We start from the raw sequence: 14,006 nt of genomic DNA on the forward strand, positions 1-14,006 counted from the left end.
CAGAGGTTCCAATGGAGGCACTCGCAAAGATTCTACTCCTTGCAACGAGTGTATCGGTTCCAATGGAGGCATGGGCAAAGACTCTGCTCCTTGCGATGCATGCATCGATGCCAGACCAAACACTCGCAGAGACTCTGCTCCCTGTAGAGAGTGTGTATACAACTGAGGCACAGGAGGCGGCTCGACCTCGCGGGAGACCTCCTCATGCCCAGCCTGGATTTGAGAGAGAAGCTTCGGCCCCATTGTGGTAAAGAGCTGAATAAATTGCTTCTCCAATAAGGTCTGGAACGAAGCCAGCAAGGATGGATCCGTGTCTCCAACGGGACCACCTGCACGGGCTTCATGCTCCCTCGAGGCAGTGTGAGAGTGCTTGGACTTAGAAGCCTTGGTCACTTTAAGCACTACCGGGGGAATGGGCTGCTGCGCTATCTGACCTGAAGAGACAGAAGAGGGCACCGCAGACAGCGTCGAAGGCAGAGCCGGTACAAACGAGGCAGGTTTGATGAGGCTCGGAGCCCAAGATGTGGAAGCCTGGAGAGTTTCGGATGAGGTCGATGGTGAAGCACCCTTCGATGACGAAAGCTCCATCGAAGAATCCATGATGTAAAGCTGCTCCCACAAGATGCAATGACGCTTGAAAGCACGGGCTGTAAGTGTTGAGCAAGGCCAGCACGATTTCGGTAGATGTTGAGGCCCAAGACACCGAAGACAGCGTCGATGAGGGTCCGTCAGTGAAATCGCACGCTGGCACTTGGAACACTTTTTAAAACTGGTCGCAGGCCAGGACAGAGGCCGAAAAAGCTCCGCCGCAAGATCGAAGCCGCGGGGCTGCGGCCACATGGCCTGCCCAATCGAACGGACGGAAGAAATTTTATTTATTTATTTTTTTGAAAAGCACGACAAAAATCAGCGATTCTGAGAAAAAGAACCCAAAACCGCGGACTTAAGAAGGCACAAGTGAAAATACTTCACGCAGAGAGTTGAAGACGGACTTCTCGACTCCGCGGAAAAGTAAGAACTGAGGAGACGCGCCCTACACTGGGCGGGAAGTCACTCGCGCATTTGCGGTGCGGGCGACTCGAAACTTCAAGTTTCTTCAAGCAAGACTGCTTGTGAGGCGTCCACATCGGGGCTCCGTTGGATCACGTCACTCATTAGTGAGAATACCTGCCTGCTTGTCCTGGGATAAGCCAATATTTCATTTCGCATACTCAGCCTAACACCAGTTCCCGCTACCTGAATCCCTAACCCTTTTTCTATAACTGTCCTCCATATTATTCTGTCATCCCCCCAAAAAAGATGAAAATTCCCTTTAAAAAAAACCCAAAACAAGTGGGCAAGTGGTCCACTACTCCTAAAAGGATGGACTGTGCAGAAGCAGACACGGTTCCGGATGATAAGAATATCTTTTATTGTATAAACAAAATGATATAGGCCCCCAACACAGCTGAGTTTCACCCAGCAAGGGCTGCTGCTAGAACAAAGACTCCCCTGGTAATTACAGGTCCTGTATTGCCTTGGGTGGAGTGAATGCCTCACATTACAGTGTTATATTTTGCTGCTGAAGCAGCCCCTAGTAAGTGAAACAAGGCCATGTCATGTGCTATTTTATTTTTTGATTCTACAATAAAATATTCTTCACTAATGTATAATTCAGTTCTTCACTAATGTATAATTACATTAGTATCTAGGTTTCTTGTTGAACATTGTTGACATATACTATGGGGCTTATTGGAGGTGGTAGGGGGTTGAATAATTGTAAAAATGGTGAAGTACATAAAATCAGACATTAAAGTTTGTATTGTGCTTCATAATAAAAATTGTTTGAAAATATTCTTTTATCATCCACCAATCACGTCTGCTTCTGCACAATCCAACAATTCCCTTTAGGAAAAAGGAGATCTGAACTGTAAACACATAAGACCTTTTTAAATATATCCCACCTGAGGTATCCAGACCTCTTAGCTGACCATGAACTCGATGAACATTCAGCTTGGCAGCAATTTCTTTTCCTCTTTCCACTCCAGCGTTTGACCTGAGAGAGCCTGATGACTGTGGCTGCATTTTACTGGCATGGACATACTTGTCAAAGGTTACAGAAGTTCTACTTGTGTCTGCATTGTTTGGGATATCTTCTATCACACCCCTTTCAAAGGAAGAAAACATATTCTATGTAATGTTAACATATCATTTACAGAAGCTATAATCATATGAATTGTAAAGGAAACTGCAAGAAATATATTATACAAACAGTGTTAGCACCATTTCACTGTTATTTTAGTGTTCTAACGCATGGGTATTATGGTATATGAATGCTCTTCCATGCTCCTGTATTATTCATATTCTAAAGACATTTATCATATTTCTATGATTGTTTTACAGTGCTATTAAATGTTTATATATTTCTATCACACAAGCCGGCACCTGATAAGGCTGCACAGACTGACACTGGGGCCAAACAGCCTGCACTCAAGCACCTAATAAATCAGATTGCCAGCTAGCTTCCAGGAGAACAGACCCTGAGCTCTAAATGAACTAATGCAGGCCAGCCAGACAAGTACCCCGAGGGTAACCCTGTCAGCTGCAGGCTTCTAACACAGAGACTGCATCCTTTCCCAGGCAAAGCTGTCCCAGGGATACTTGGAACCTCTTAGCAACAAAAAGCCTCGCACTTCGAAAAAAAACTTGAAAAAATTATAATTAAGATCAGAACAGATCAGAAAGACACTTTCTCAACTCGCTTGCAAAAGGAAAAACTACCGTATTTTCACGCATATAACGCGCGCGTTATACGCGTTTTTACCTACCGCGCATACCCCTCGCGCGTTATATGCGTGAGCGCGGTATACAAAAGTTTTAAAACATAGTTCCCACCCCGCCCGACGCCCGATTCACCCCCCCAGCAGGACCGCTCGCACCCCCACCCCGAACGACCGCTCGCACGCGCTCCCACCCGCACCCGCATCCACGATCGGAGCAAGAGAGAGCCCAAGCCCTCTTGCCCGGCCGACTCCCCGACGTCCGATACATCCCCCCCCCCCCGGCAGGACCACTCGCACCCCCACCCCGAAGGACCGCCGACTTCCCGACAATATCGGGCCAGAAGGGAGCCCAAACCCTCCTGGCCACGGCGACCCCCTAACCCCACCCCGCACTACATTACGGGCAGGAGGGATCCCAGGCCCTCCTGCCCTCGACGCAAACCCCCCTCCCTCCAACGATCGCCCCCCCCCAAGAACCTCCGACCGCCCCCCCAGCCGACCCGCGACCCCCCTGGCGACCCCCCACCCCCCTTCCCCGTACCTTTGGTAGTTGGGCCAGAAGGGAGCCCAAACCCTCCTGGCCACGGCGACCCCCTAACCCCCCCCCGCACTACATTACGGGCAGGAGGGATCCCAGGCCCTCCTGCCCTCGACGCAAACCCCCCTCCCCCCCAACGACCGCCCCCCCAAGAACCTCCAACCGCCCCCCAGCCGACCCGCGATCCCCCTCGCGACCCCCACGACCCCCCCCACCCCCCTTCCCCGTACCTTTGGTAGTTGGCCGGACAGACGGGAGCCAAACCTGCCTGTCCGGCAGGCAGCCAACGAAGGAATGAGGCCGGATTGGCCCATCCATCCTAAAGCTCCGCCTACTGGTGGGGCCTAAGGCGCGTGGGCCAATCAGAATAGGCCCTGGAGCCTTAGGTCCCACCTGGGGGCGCGGCCTGAGGCACATGGGCCCAACCCGACCATGTGCCTCAGGCCGCGCCCCCAGGTGGGACCTAAGGCTCCAGGGCCTATTCTGATTGGCCCACGCGCCTTAGGCCCCACCAGTAGGCGGAGCTTTAGGTTGGATGGGCCAATCCGGCCTCATTCCTTCGTTGGCTGCCTGCCGGACAGGCGGGTTTGGCTCCCGTCTGTCCGGCCAACTACCAAAGGTACGGGGAAGGGGGGTGGGGGGGTCGTGGGGGTCGCCAGGGGGGTCGCGGGTCGGCTGTGGGGGCGGTCGGAGGTTCTTGGGGGGGGCGGGCGTTGGGGGGGGGGGGGGGGTTTGCGTCGAGGGCAGGAGGGCCTGGGATCCCTCCTGCCCGTAATGTGGTGCGGGGTGGGGTTAGGGGGTCGCCGTGGCCAGGAGGGTTTGGGCTCCCTTCTGGCCCAACTACCAAAGGTACGGGGAAGGGGGATGGGGGGGTCGCCAGGGGGGTCGCGGGTCGGCTGGGGGGGCGGTCGGAGGTTCTTGGGGGGGGGCGGTCGTTGGGGGGAGGGGGGTTTGCGTCGAGGGCAGGAGGGCCTGGGATCCCTTCTGCCCGTAATGTAGTGCGGGGTGGGGTTAGGGGGTCGCCGTGGCCAGGAGGATTTGGGCTCCCTCCTGGCCCGATATTGTTGGGGAGTCGGCGGTCCTTCGGGGAGAGGGATGTATCGGACGTCGGGGGGGGGCATCAGGCTTTCAGGATGGGGACAGACCTTCAAGGGGGGACAGTGCACGGAAGTCAGGGGGGGTGAACGGAGAGTCGGGACAGCGCACGGAAAGTCAGGGCGGGCGAAAGGAGCGTCGGGCAGCATGCGCGGTATACCCGTGAGCGCGGTATACCAAAGTTTTTGTACATATCATCGTGATTTCTGCGCGCTATACCCGTGTGCGCGTTTTATACGGGTGCGCGTTATTTGCGTGAAAATACGGTAATAGGGGCACAGCCCCTGATGAAGGCAACAGAGTTGAAGTATGCAAATTTCATTCTTCTGAACACAACACGTAAGAAGGGGGTATCACCTATCTTCAGGACTCCTAGACACATTGCACCAGAAATAACACTGAATGATGACCTTCCCCAGACCCTTAGACTCAACTTCAAATCTGGTCTTAAAAAATTTCTTTTCAAAGATGCTTATGAGATCTATTCCTAGGACTTACCATCTGAGACTCAGACTATTGGCTTAACATTGAAGTCTCCCTTTACCCCTTCTGTTCCTTTCTTTCCCTTTCTATTAGTTTCATGCAATGTATCCTTCCCATTTACCCATAAGTAGCATGTTACATCCGTATTGTTTATGTAACTCTTGTTTCCTGCTTTTTTATTTTTATTTTTTAAAGTACTTTTTAATTCTCTGTATAATTGTAAACCGCTTTGCATTTAAAAGCAATATATCAAGTACATATAAACTTGAAACTAGATAAGCATCTCAGAGACTTGGAAGGAGAAGGACAATAAATGGGACACTGTGTTACCTGTGTACAAATTATATCGCAGTGATAGAGTAATTCAAATTGGAAGGACAAGGGTGGGGGTGGGAGTTGTGCTATATATTAAAGAGGGAAATGAATCAAACAAAATAAACATTTTGCATGACATAGCAGTGTGGATCTACATGGACAGAAATTTACAGGAAGGAATATACAGGTAGGGTTATACTACCATCCCCAGAACAGATTGAGCAGATAGATGAAGAAATGTTTACAGAGATTAGGAAAGCTGGCAATTTGGGCAAAAGTATAATAATGGTGATTTCAATTACCCAAACATTGGACTGGATAAATGTTACATCAAGGAGTGCTAGGAAGGTAAAACTCCTAGAAGTCATAAATGATTGCTCCTTGGAACAACTGGTCCAGGAACCAATAAGAGGAGGAGCTATTTTAGATTTGGTCCTTAGTGGCATGCAGGTAAGAGGTAACTGTGTTGGGTCTGCTGGAAAACAGTGGAAAAAAAAAAAATCCCCAAAATGAAGCTAACCTCACGAGCCCAGCACTTCATACTGTTAATCCTTCTTTTAACCAGCGGGAAGACAGCAGCAAATAACCTCCTCCCTACACCCGCTACAGATATAAATAAATCTCTCTTCCAAAATAGGAGAACATCAAGTGACAGAAACTCAAACCTACAATCTAACACCCTACACTCCATTACCACAGCATGGGCAAGAAGACCAACACACACTAAGACTAAACCACACCGGCACACCAAATCTCTTATATATCCAAACACAACCCACAACTATCACACAGAGATATCCACACTCAAATGCGCCTACTTAAATATCAGAGCGCTAGGTTCAAAAACAGAGCTTATAAAAACCTGGATAACACAAGAAAACCTGAACTGTCTTTTCCTCACAGAAACCTGGCTAACCTCTGATTCAGACCCCAGAATAACTGAAGTCTGCCCACAAGGATACAAAATTACAGTGGTCTGCAAAGAAAAAAAAAGAGGCGGAGGCCTAGCAATTTTAATCAAACAAGATCTAACCCTTAATATAATTGAGAAAACATCTAACCCGTACATGGACCTTTTAGCTTGCCAACTCTCAAGCACCACACTAAAAGACACACTAAACTGCATGCTCTGCTACATAGTGTCAGGAAACTGGTCTTTAGCAAGAACCGAAGTGGAAGACTTCATATACCAAAACTCACTAATAGCAACCTACAACCTACTCCTAGGAGACCTAAATATACACCTAGATGATCAATCATCCAAGCAAGTAGACAACTTTCTCTCATTTCTCAAAGCCTTATCCTTCCAAATGCTAAATCCACAAACAACTCATGAAAAAGGCTACCAACTTGATATTGCAGCCTTCATGACCCACCAACCATCCTTAACAGAATCTGGTCAGACCACTACACCTACACTTTCAATATCAACTGGACCAAAAACAACAAAAAAACTATAACAAAACTCAATAAAGTAACATACACCTCATGCAAACACACTGAACCCTCCATATTCTGGTCTAAAATAGATGAAACTATTCTAGAAAACAGCCCCGAGGACTTCATCTTACATTGGGAAAGACTTTGCTCCAACACCCTTGATGATTTAGCCCCACTGCAAACCAAATCCAGACCCAGCAGGAGATCAGATAAATGGTTCGACTCCGAACTGCTACAACTCAAAAGTGACATAGTTTTAGGGAGGGGAAGGTGAAAATTCTGAATTCTGCAGGAGTTCTTGTTGCTGTGATTCAGGGAGAAGTGGGGGGATGATGTAGTTTGGGGATATACTGTTTTGTAACAAAAGCTGGCGAATTTGAATAGGACTCTGGATTCTAATGGTAGCCAGTGGAGTTTGTGGTAAAAAGGGGTGACGTGTTCCCATTTTTTCAGGCCGAATATGAGGCGGACAGCGGTGTTCTGGATCATTCTGAGTCTCCTGATGGTTTTCTTCGTGGAGCTCAAGTAAATGATAAGGCAGTAAAAGGGGCCAAAAGAGAATACAAGGAGAAAATAGCCAAGGAGGCGAAAAACTTCAAGCTGTTCTTTCGATATATTAACATGTCACAAACATGCCAACAGAGCAGTGAAGCACCTTAGGGGCACTGCTGTGAACTTCACAAAAAGGGTGCTAGGTACACTTGTCACTATAACTACCTTATAGTGTATGGTGAGCCTTCTGAAACTTCCCTAAAACCTATTATACCCTCCTGCCTACCACCCCAATAGCCCTATATGGCAGAACAGTAGGTTTTAGGTGGGTTTTGGTGGGCTCACACATAAATGTAATGGCCCAGGACCATGAGAAGCTGCAGTGTAAATCGAACCTGCTTCCCCTGGTTCTCAGCTTATTGTTTAAATAATTTGATATACCCATCTGCTTATCACAGATCTAAGAGGATTAAATTACATAAGAATAATATATTAAGATAAACAAAATCCTATACACGACCATTCAAGACCAATCATCCAGCATAAAACATCATTACTATCAACACAGCAATTGTATAAAGGTACCAATAAAACTCCTTCCAAACACACCAATGTCTAAAAACTTGAGCAAATAAAAATGTTAAATTTTTTGACCATTAGGTTACACTTCCACACCCCCAGAAGGTGGTGTATAGAAGAAAACATATTTTCGGTCACATCTGACCCCAAAGTATCAAAAGGCTTTTTGAAGAAAACATGAATGGTGAAATGCTGTAAGTCATCTTTGAGAAGGGAGAATAAATGGAAAAGGCAATGACATTAACCAAATAAAAAGAGTAGGATAGATCAAAGCAGTTTGCTTACCTGTTCATACGAACCTGTGTAGCAATTCTATCAAAACACAGAGCAATTAAAGATACATGGGTTATACTTTTCTGTGCAGCTGCATTTGAGGTTTCTTCAATTGACGCTTGCAACAAACACAAGTTTACCTGACAAAGTTAAACAGTCTGATGAAATACATGACTGCATTCATTATTGCAGACATACATTACACACATACACAAGCAAAGAGAATACGTCTGGTAAGCAGAGTGGGCCGGATTCTGTAACTAGCACCGTTATTGGTAGCCGCCTTCAAAGCGGCTGCCAATCACGTGACAGCGCCGAGTACAGAATCACTTCGTATGATTTGAATCATGCCTCTGTAGGTACTTCTGGCATTAGGCAGCCAAAAGTGCTTGTGGAGGTGCGATTCCAGTGCCAATTTTTTAGGTGCCTTGAAACTCAGTTAAAAACATTGTTTCAACTGCATTTTTTTTTTTTTTTCTGGGTTTGGGTACCTACAAAACGGGCACCATTTAGAGAATCCAGGCCTCTGAGTATAACGTATACATCATTCTCTGAATCTTTCAAATAGTGGTTGGAGTAAAAGACAATGTGGGTTCAACTCTTTTTTCTTTCACTTATCCTTCTGAAACTGGCCAAGTCAATTTATCTCCTATTACCACTTATCTGATCATTTCTTTCTTGAGTCCCACCAGACCAGTCCAGGTGCTTGGCTATGCCTTTTCCTGCCAGCAGACAGAGAATGAGAACCACTGAACTAATGACATCATCCTATATGAATCATGTGGCCCAGTTCTTTTTAATATTTTTATGAGTGATATTGCTGAAGAGCTGTCAGGTAAGATTTGCCTCTTTCTGCATGATACACAGTATAAACAGCATGAGGATGGTTCTAGTTAAGCTAGAAGAACAGTTCAGAAACTGCCAACTACTGTAATACTTAGTTATGCACTTGGGCTACATAAACCCAAGGGAGCAGTACTGTCTAGGGGAAGAAATACTTCTCTGCTCGAAAGAACAACTTATTTTATTTATTTTAAAATTTTCTATACTGTTAAAACTAAATAGTTTACATAATTTTATAAAAACATGATTAAACAGACACACAAAGGAGAAATTAGGTTCTAACCTGCTAATTTTCTTTCTGTTAGCTTGTAGATTGGTATAGTTCCTTACGGATGGGTATTATACCTCTCTGCTACCAGCAGGTGGAGACTGTGATCAAGCTTGTATATCAGTAAAGCTTCTCCTCTGCTAATCCATTCTGCCGAATAGCCAAGCAGACCCTAGGAAAATTCTTAACTGAAAACAGTACAACACACTCCGAACAGGAGTGGAGAAAACAACAAATACTTATAAACCACTGTTGGAACATGTGTAGAACATAAATCTGGTATAGAAAACATCCCCACAGCTGCTGTTCTTACTTCTCCCTGGCCCTAGAAAAATACTAGAACCCGCAGAAAAATTCAAAATCTGCACATGAGCAAAAACCCGCAATCACTGCACAAAAACAGATAGGGTGGGGAACTATACCAGTCTACAAGCTAACAGAAAGAAAATTAGCAGGTAAGAACCTAATTTCTCCTTCTGTATCGCTGTGTCAAGTACCAGGGAATGTTTTGATGGATTACTCTGAAGATCAGTGTAAGGGTTTTGGAAAACAATGCGACAATACACAGGCAGCCAATGAAGTTTTTTCAATAGTGGTGAAACGTGACTGAATTTGTTTCTGCCACATATCAAGCATGCTGCCGCCTTTTTAATTGCTTGTAATACAATACTATGGAAACTAAGGAACATTAAGAAATATTTTGATACAGAGTCCTTTCGGCTATTAGTTCAGTCTACCATACTGTCTACCCTGGATTATTGTAACATCATCTATCTAGGGTTAACCAAAAAGACTTCATTAAGAAGACTTCATTAAGACTTCGATTAGTTCAAAATGCCGCTGTCTGTTTTGATTTTTGGTCTAAAGAAATATGACCATGTGAGTTCTTTTTATACTAGATTGCATTGGCTCCTATTTGGAATCAGAGTGATTTTTAAATTTGGATGTATTTGTTACAAGGCACTTTTTTGTTTATTGTCTTCTCATCTGGTATCTTATCTGAAATTATTCAAGTCAACTACAATTATTCAAGCCGAACTACTCAATAAATACTTCTGCTCAGTCTTTATCTGTGAGGCACTGGGATCCGGTTCACAGCTGCAGAAAAGGGAGAGCTCAGAAGACCCGTTCCTGAACTTTGAATTTACCACTGGCAGCATCTACCAAGAACTATCAAAGCTCAAAGTGAACAAAGCCATGGGACCGGATAAACTGCACCCCAGAGTGCTTAGGGAATTGAGAGATGTCCTGGCGGAGCCGTTAGCTGCGCTCTTCAATCTTTCCCTAAGCACGGGAAGAGTCCCACTGGACTGGAACATAGCTAACGTCATTCCGCTCCACAAAAAGGGATGCAAGTCGGAGACTGCAAATTACAGACCAGTAAGTCTCACATCAATAGTGTGTAAACTTATGGAAACATTGATTAGTCACAAATTAGATACAATCCTGAGCGACGAGAGGCTGAGGAATCCCCTCCAGCATGGATTTACAAAGGGAAGGTCCTGCCAATCCAATCTAATTGGCTTCTTTGACTGGGTAACAAAAAAGCTAGATATGGGAGAGTCCCTGGATGTCGTGTATTTGGACTTCAGTAAGGCTTTTGATAGTGTCCCACATCGCAGGTTATTGAACAAGATGAGTTTATTGGGACTAGGAGAAACATTGACTGCATGGGTAAAAGACTGGCTCAGTGGCAGACTCCAGAGGGTGGTGGTAAATGGTACTCCCTCCGAAACATCGGAAGTGATCAGTGGAGTGCCGCAGGGCTCTGTCTTGGGTCCAATCCTATTTAACATCTTTGTACGGGACCTGCCTCAGGGACTTCGAGGTAAAATTGCATTATTTGCCGATGACGCTAAACTGTGCAACATAGTGGATAAAAGCACCGTGCCAGACACTATGACGCAGAACCTACACTTACTAGAACAATGGTCCGCAACTTGGCAACTGAGTTTTAATGCTAAAAAGTGTAAGGTTATGCACCTTGGCAGCGGAAATCCACGCAGAACTTACACCCTGAATGGTGAGACCTTAGCAAAAACTATTGCAGAATGGGACGTAGGCGTAATCATCAGTGAAGATATGAACTCTGCCATTCAAGTAGAGAAAGCATCATCCAAGGCTAGATAAATACTGGGTTGCATCCGTAGAAGTTTTGTCAGTCGGAAGCCCGAAGTTATAATGCCATTGTACAGGTCCATGGTAAGACCTCATCTGGAATATTGTGTTCAGTTTTGGAGGCCACATTATCAAAAGGATGTGCTGAGAATGGAGTCAGTTCAGGGAATGGCCACTAGGATGGTTTCACGCCTCAAGGATCTCCCATATGAAGAACGTCTGGGTAAGTTGCAGCTATACTCTCTCGAGGAACGCAGAGAGAGGGAAGACATGATAGAGACGTTCAAATATGTTACTGGCCGTATTGAGGTAGAAGAAGACATCTTTTTCCTTACAGGACCTACGGCAACAAGAGGGCATCAATTAAAAATCAAGGGTGGGAGATTTCATGGCAACACTAGGAAGTACTTCTTTACCGAAAGAGTGGTTGATCGTTGGAATAATCTTCCACTTCAGGTAATTGAGGCCAACAACGTGCTCGATTTTAAGAAAAAAATGGGATAAGCATGTGGGTTCACTTCGAGGAAGTGCTTAGGAGGGGAGGGTTCTTAGAGGAGGGCAGACTTGTTGGGCCGATAGCCCTTTTCTGCTGTCATATTCTATGTTTCTAAATAAATGCACAAGAAACTCTGGTATGTTCATCTTCCCTGTTCTAAAGGCCTGTCGTTATAAAACCATTCTAGACAGGACATTAGCATATCAAGCGGGGAAGATGAACTCCTGGATGTGCCCTTTGATCGTCCAATCTTACTCTTATCTTAAATTTAGGAAATTATTGAAAACTTATCTATTCGATAAGCAAGAATGTTAATTTTTTACAGTATAATAACGATGGTGTATTTTAATTAGGTATTCGTATTTTAATTGAATTGTATTTCTTTATTGATGTTGTATTTAAACTAGGAATATGTTTTTTGAATTGCATTTCTTCACTGAAATGTCTCAGTTTCTCTTGTTGTGAACTGCCCAGAACTACTGGCAGGGCAGTATAAAAGAAAATAAATTATTGTTATTATTATTGTTATATGATAGAGGTGCAGCCTTATGCAAAAGATGGTCCAAATATGCATCTGCATCTAACATTGATCCCTCTTTCTGTCGGCTATCTCCCTCAATCAGATATTTTATCGTCTCAACTAATTCTTTTGGTCTATCAGTTGCCCTCCGTATCTTTTCACTATAATATCTTACTCTTTCCAAATCACATTATGCACAATATTCCAACAGATGTAGACTGTCAACCATTTTAGTTGCTTTCCTATGGACCAACTCCATCCTGTTTACGGTAAATCTTTTTGAAGGTGCAGTGTCCAGAATTTTACACACTATTCTAAATGAGGGCTCACTAGTCTTATACAGGGGAATCAATACCTCCTTTTTTCCCACTGGCCATTCCTCTCCCTATGCACCCAAGAATCCTTCTAGCTTTCGCCGTCCACCTTTTCAATCTATTTAGCCACTTTAAGATCATCATATGCTATCACATCCAAGTCCTTTTCATGCACAAAGTTTCTTCACCCACTAAACTGTACCCTTCCCTTGGGTTTCTGCAGCCCAGATGCATGACCTTGCAAATCTTAGCATTAAATCTTAGTTGCTAAATTTCAGACCATTCCTCAAGCTGCACTAGGTCCTTACTCACCATCAGGGGTGTCTACTCTATTGTAGATTTTGGTATCATTCACAAAGAGGCAAATCTTACCAGTCAGCCCTTCAGCAATATCGCTTACAAAAATATTAAAAAGAACAGACCCAAGAACCGAACCTTGAGGCACACCACTGGTAACATCCCTTTCCTCAGAGAAATATCCATTGACCACTATCCTCGGTCATCTTCCACTCAAAGGTTCCTGAACCAGTTTGTCAGTTTGGGGCCCATACCGAGAAGCCTGTCTCGAACACTGTCGAAGGCTTTGCTAAAATCTAAATACATGACATCTAGCACTCCCCCTCTATCCAATTTTCTGATCACCCAGTCAAATAAATTAATCTGATTTGTCTGACTAGATCTGTCTCTGGTGAATCCATGTTGCCTCGGGTCCTGTAATCCACTGGATTCCAGAAACATCACCATTCTCTGTTTTAAAAACATTTCCATTAATTTACTTACCACAGAAATCAAATTTACCAGCCTGTAGTTCCCTATTCTTCCTTATTTCCACTCTTCTGGAGAGGGACCACTGCTGCCCTTCTCCAACCCTCCGGTACCACACCCGTCTCTAGAGGAGCATTGGAAAGGTCATCTGGCAGCATCACCAGAACTTCCCTAATTTCCCTCAGTAGCTTCAGATGTACACCATTAGAGCTAATCTATAATGGCACAGAAAAGAATGGAGGGATGCTGAGGTTATCACCCTATACATTACATTGCACATTTATCACCCACCTATACCAGAAAAGATCAAGGTGGTTCACAAAAGATAAAACTGATCAATTAATCAGGCCATAAAACAATTTGACAAAGTCCATAGTCAAGAATATTAAAACATCTTCACCTAATCATTCATATATTCAAAAAAGCACAGTTACTTACCGTAACAGGTGTTATCCAGGGACAGCAGGCAGATATTCTTAACGTATGGGTGACGTCACCGACGGAGCCCCGGTACGGACACTTTTTCCTAGAAAGTTCTAGTTGGCCGCACCGCGCATGCGCGAGTGCCTTCCCGCCCGACGGAGGAGTGCGTGGTCCCCAGTTAGGATAAGCCAGCTAAGAAGCCAACCCGGGGAGGTGGGTGGGACGTAAGAATATCTGCCTGCTGTCCCTGGATAACACCTGTTACGGTAAGTAACTGTGCTT

General features: G+C 45.0%; 1 protein-coding gene across 9 annotated transcripts in view; it reads right to left on the bottom strand.

Annotated features, from left to right (window-relative positions):
* The window catches only part of KIAA1109 (KIAA1109 ortholog), a 908,505-nt gene that overhangs the window by 565,544 nt on the left and 328,955 nt on the right, over positions 1 to 14,006 (bottom strand). For all 9 annotated transcript variants that reach the window (XM_033938537.1, XM_033938601.1, XM_033938589.1 and 6 more), the window contains exons 33-34: positions 7,990 to 8,117; positions 1,944 to 2,146 (exon numbers count right to left, since the gene is read on the bottom strand). In XM_033938537.1, the coding sequence (XP_033794428.1) occupies positions 1,944 to 2,146; positions 7,990 to 8,117 (331 nt within the window). The remainder of the gene's footprint in view (positions 1 to 1,943; positions 2,147 to 7,989; positions 8,118 to 14,006) is intronic.

Source organism: Geotrypetes seraphini, chromosome 1, assembly GCF_902459505.1.
Source record: "Geotrypetes seraphini chromosome 1, aGeoSer1.1, whole genome shotgun sequence".
In the NCBI taxonomy this organism is placed as follows: Eukaryota; Metazoa; Chordata; class Amphibia; order Gymnophiona; family Dermophiidae; genus Geotrypetes; species Geotrypetes seraphini.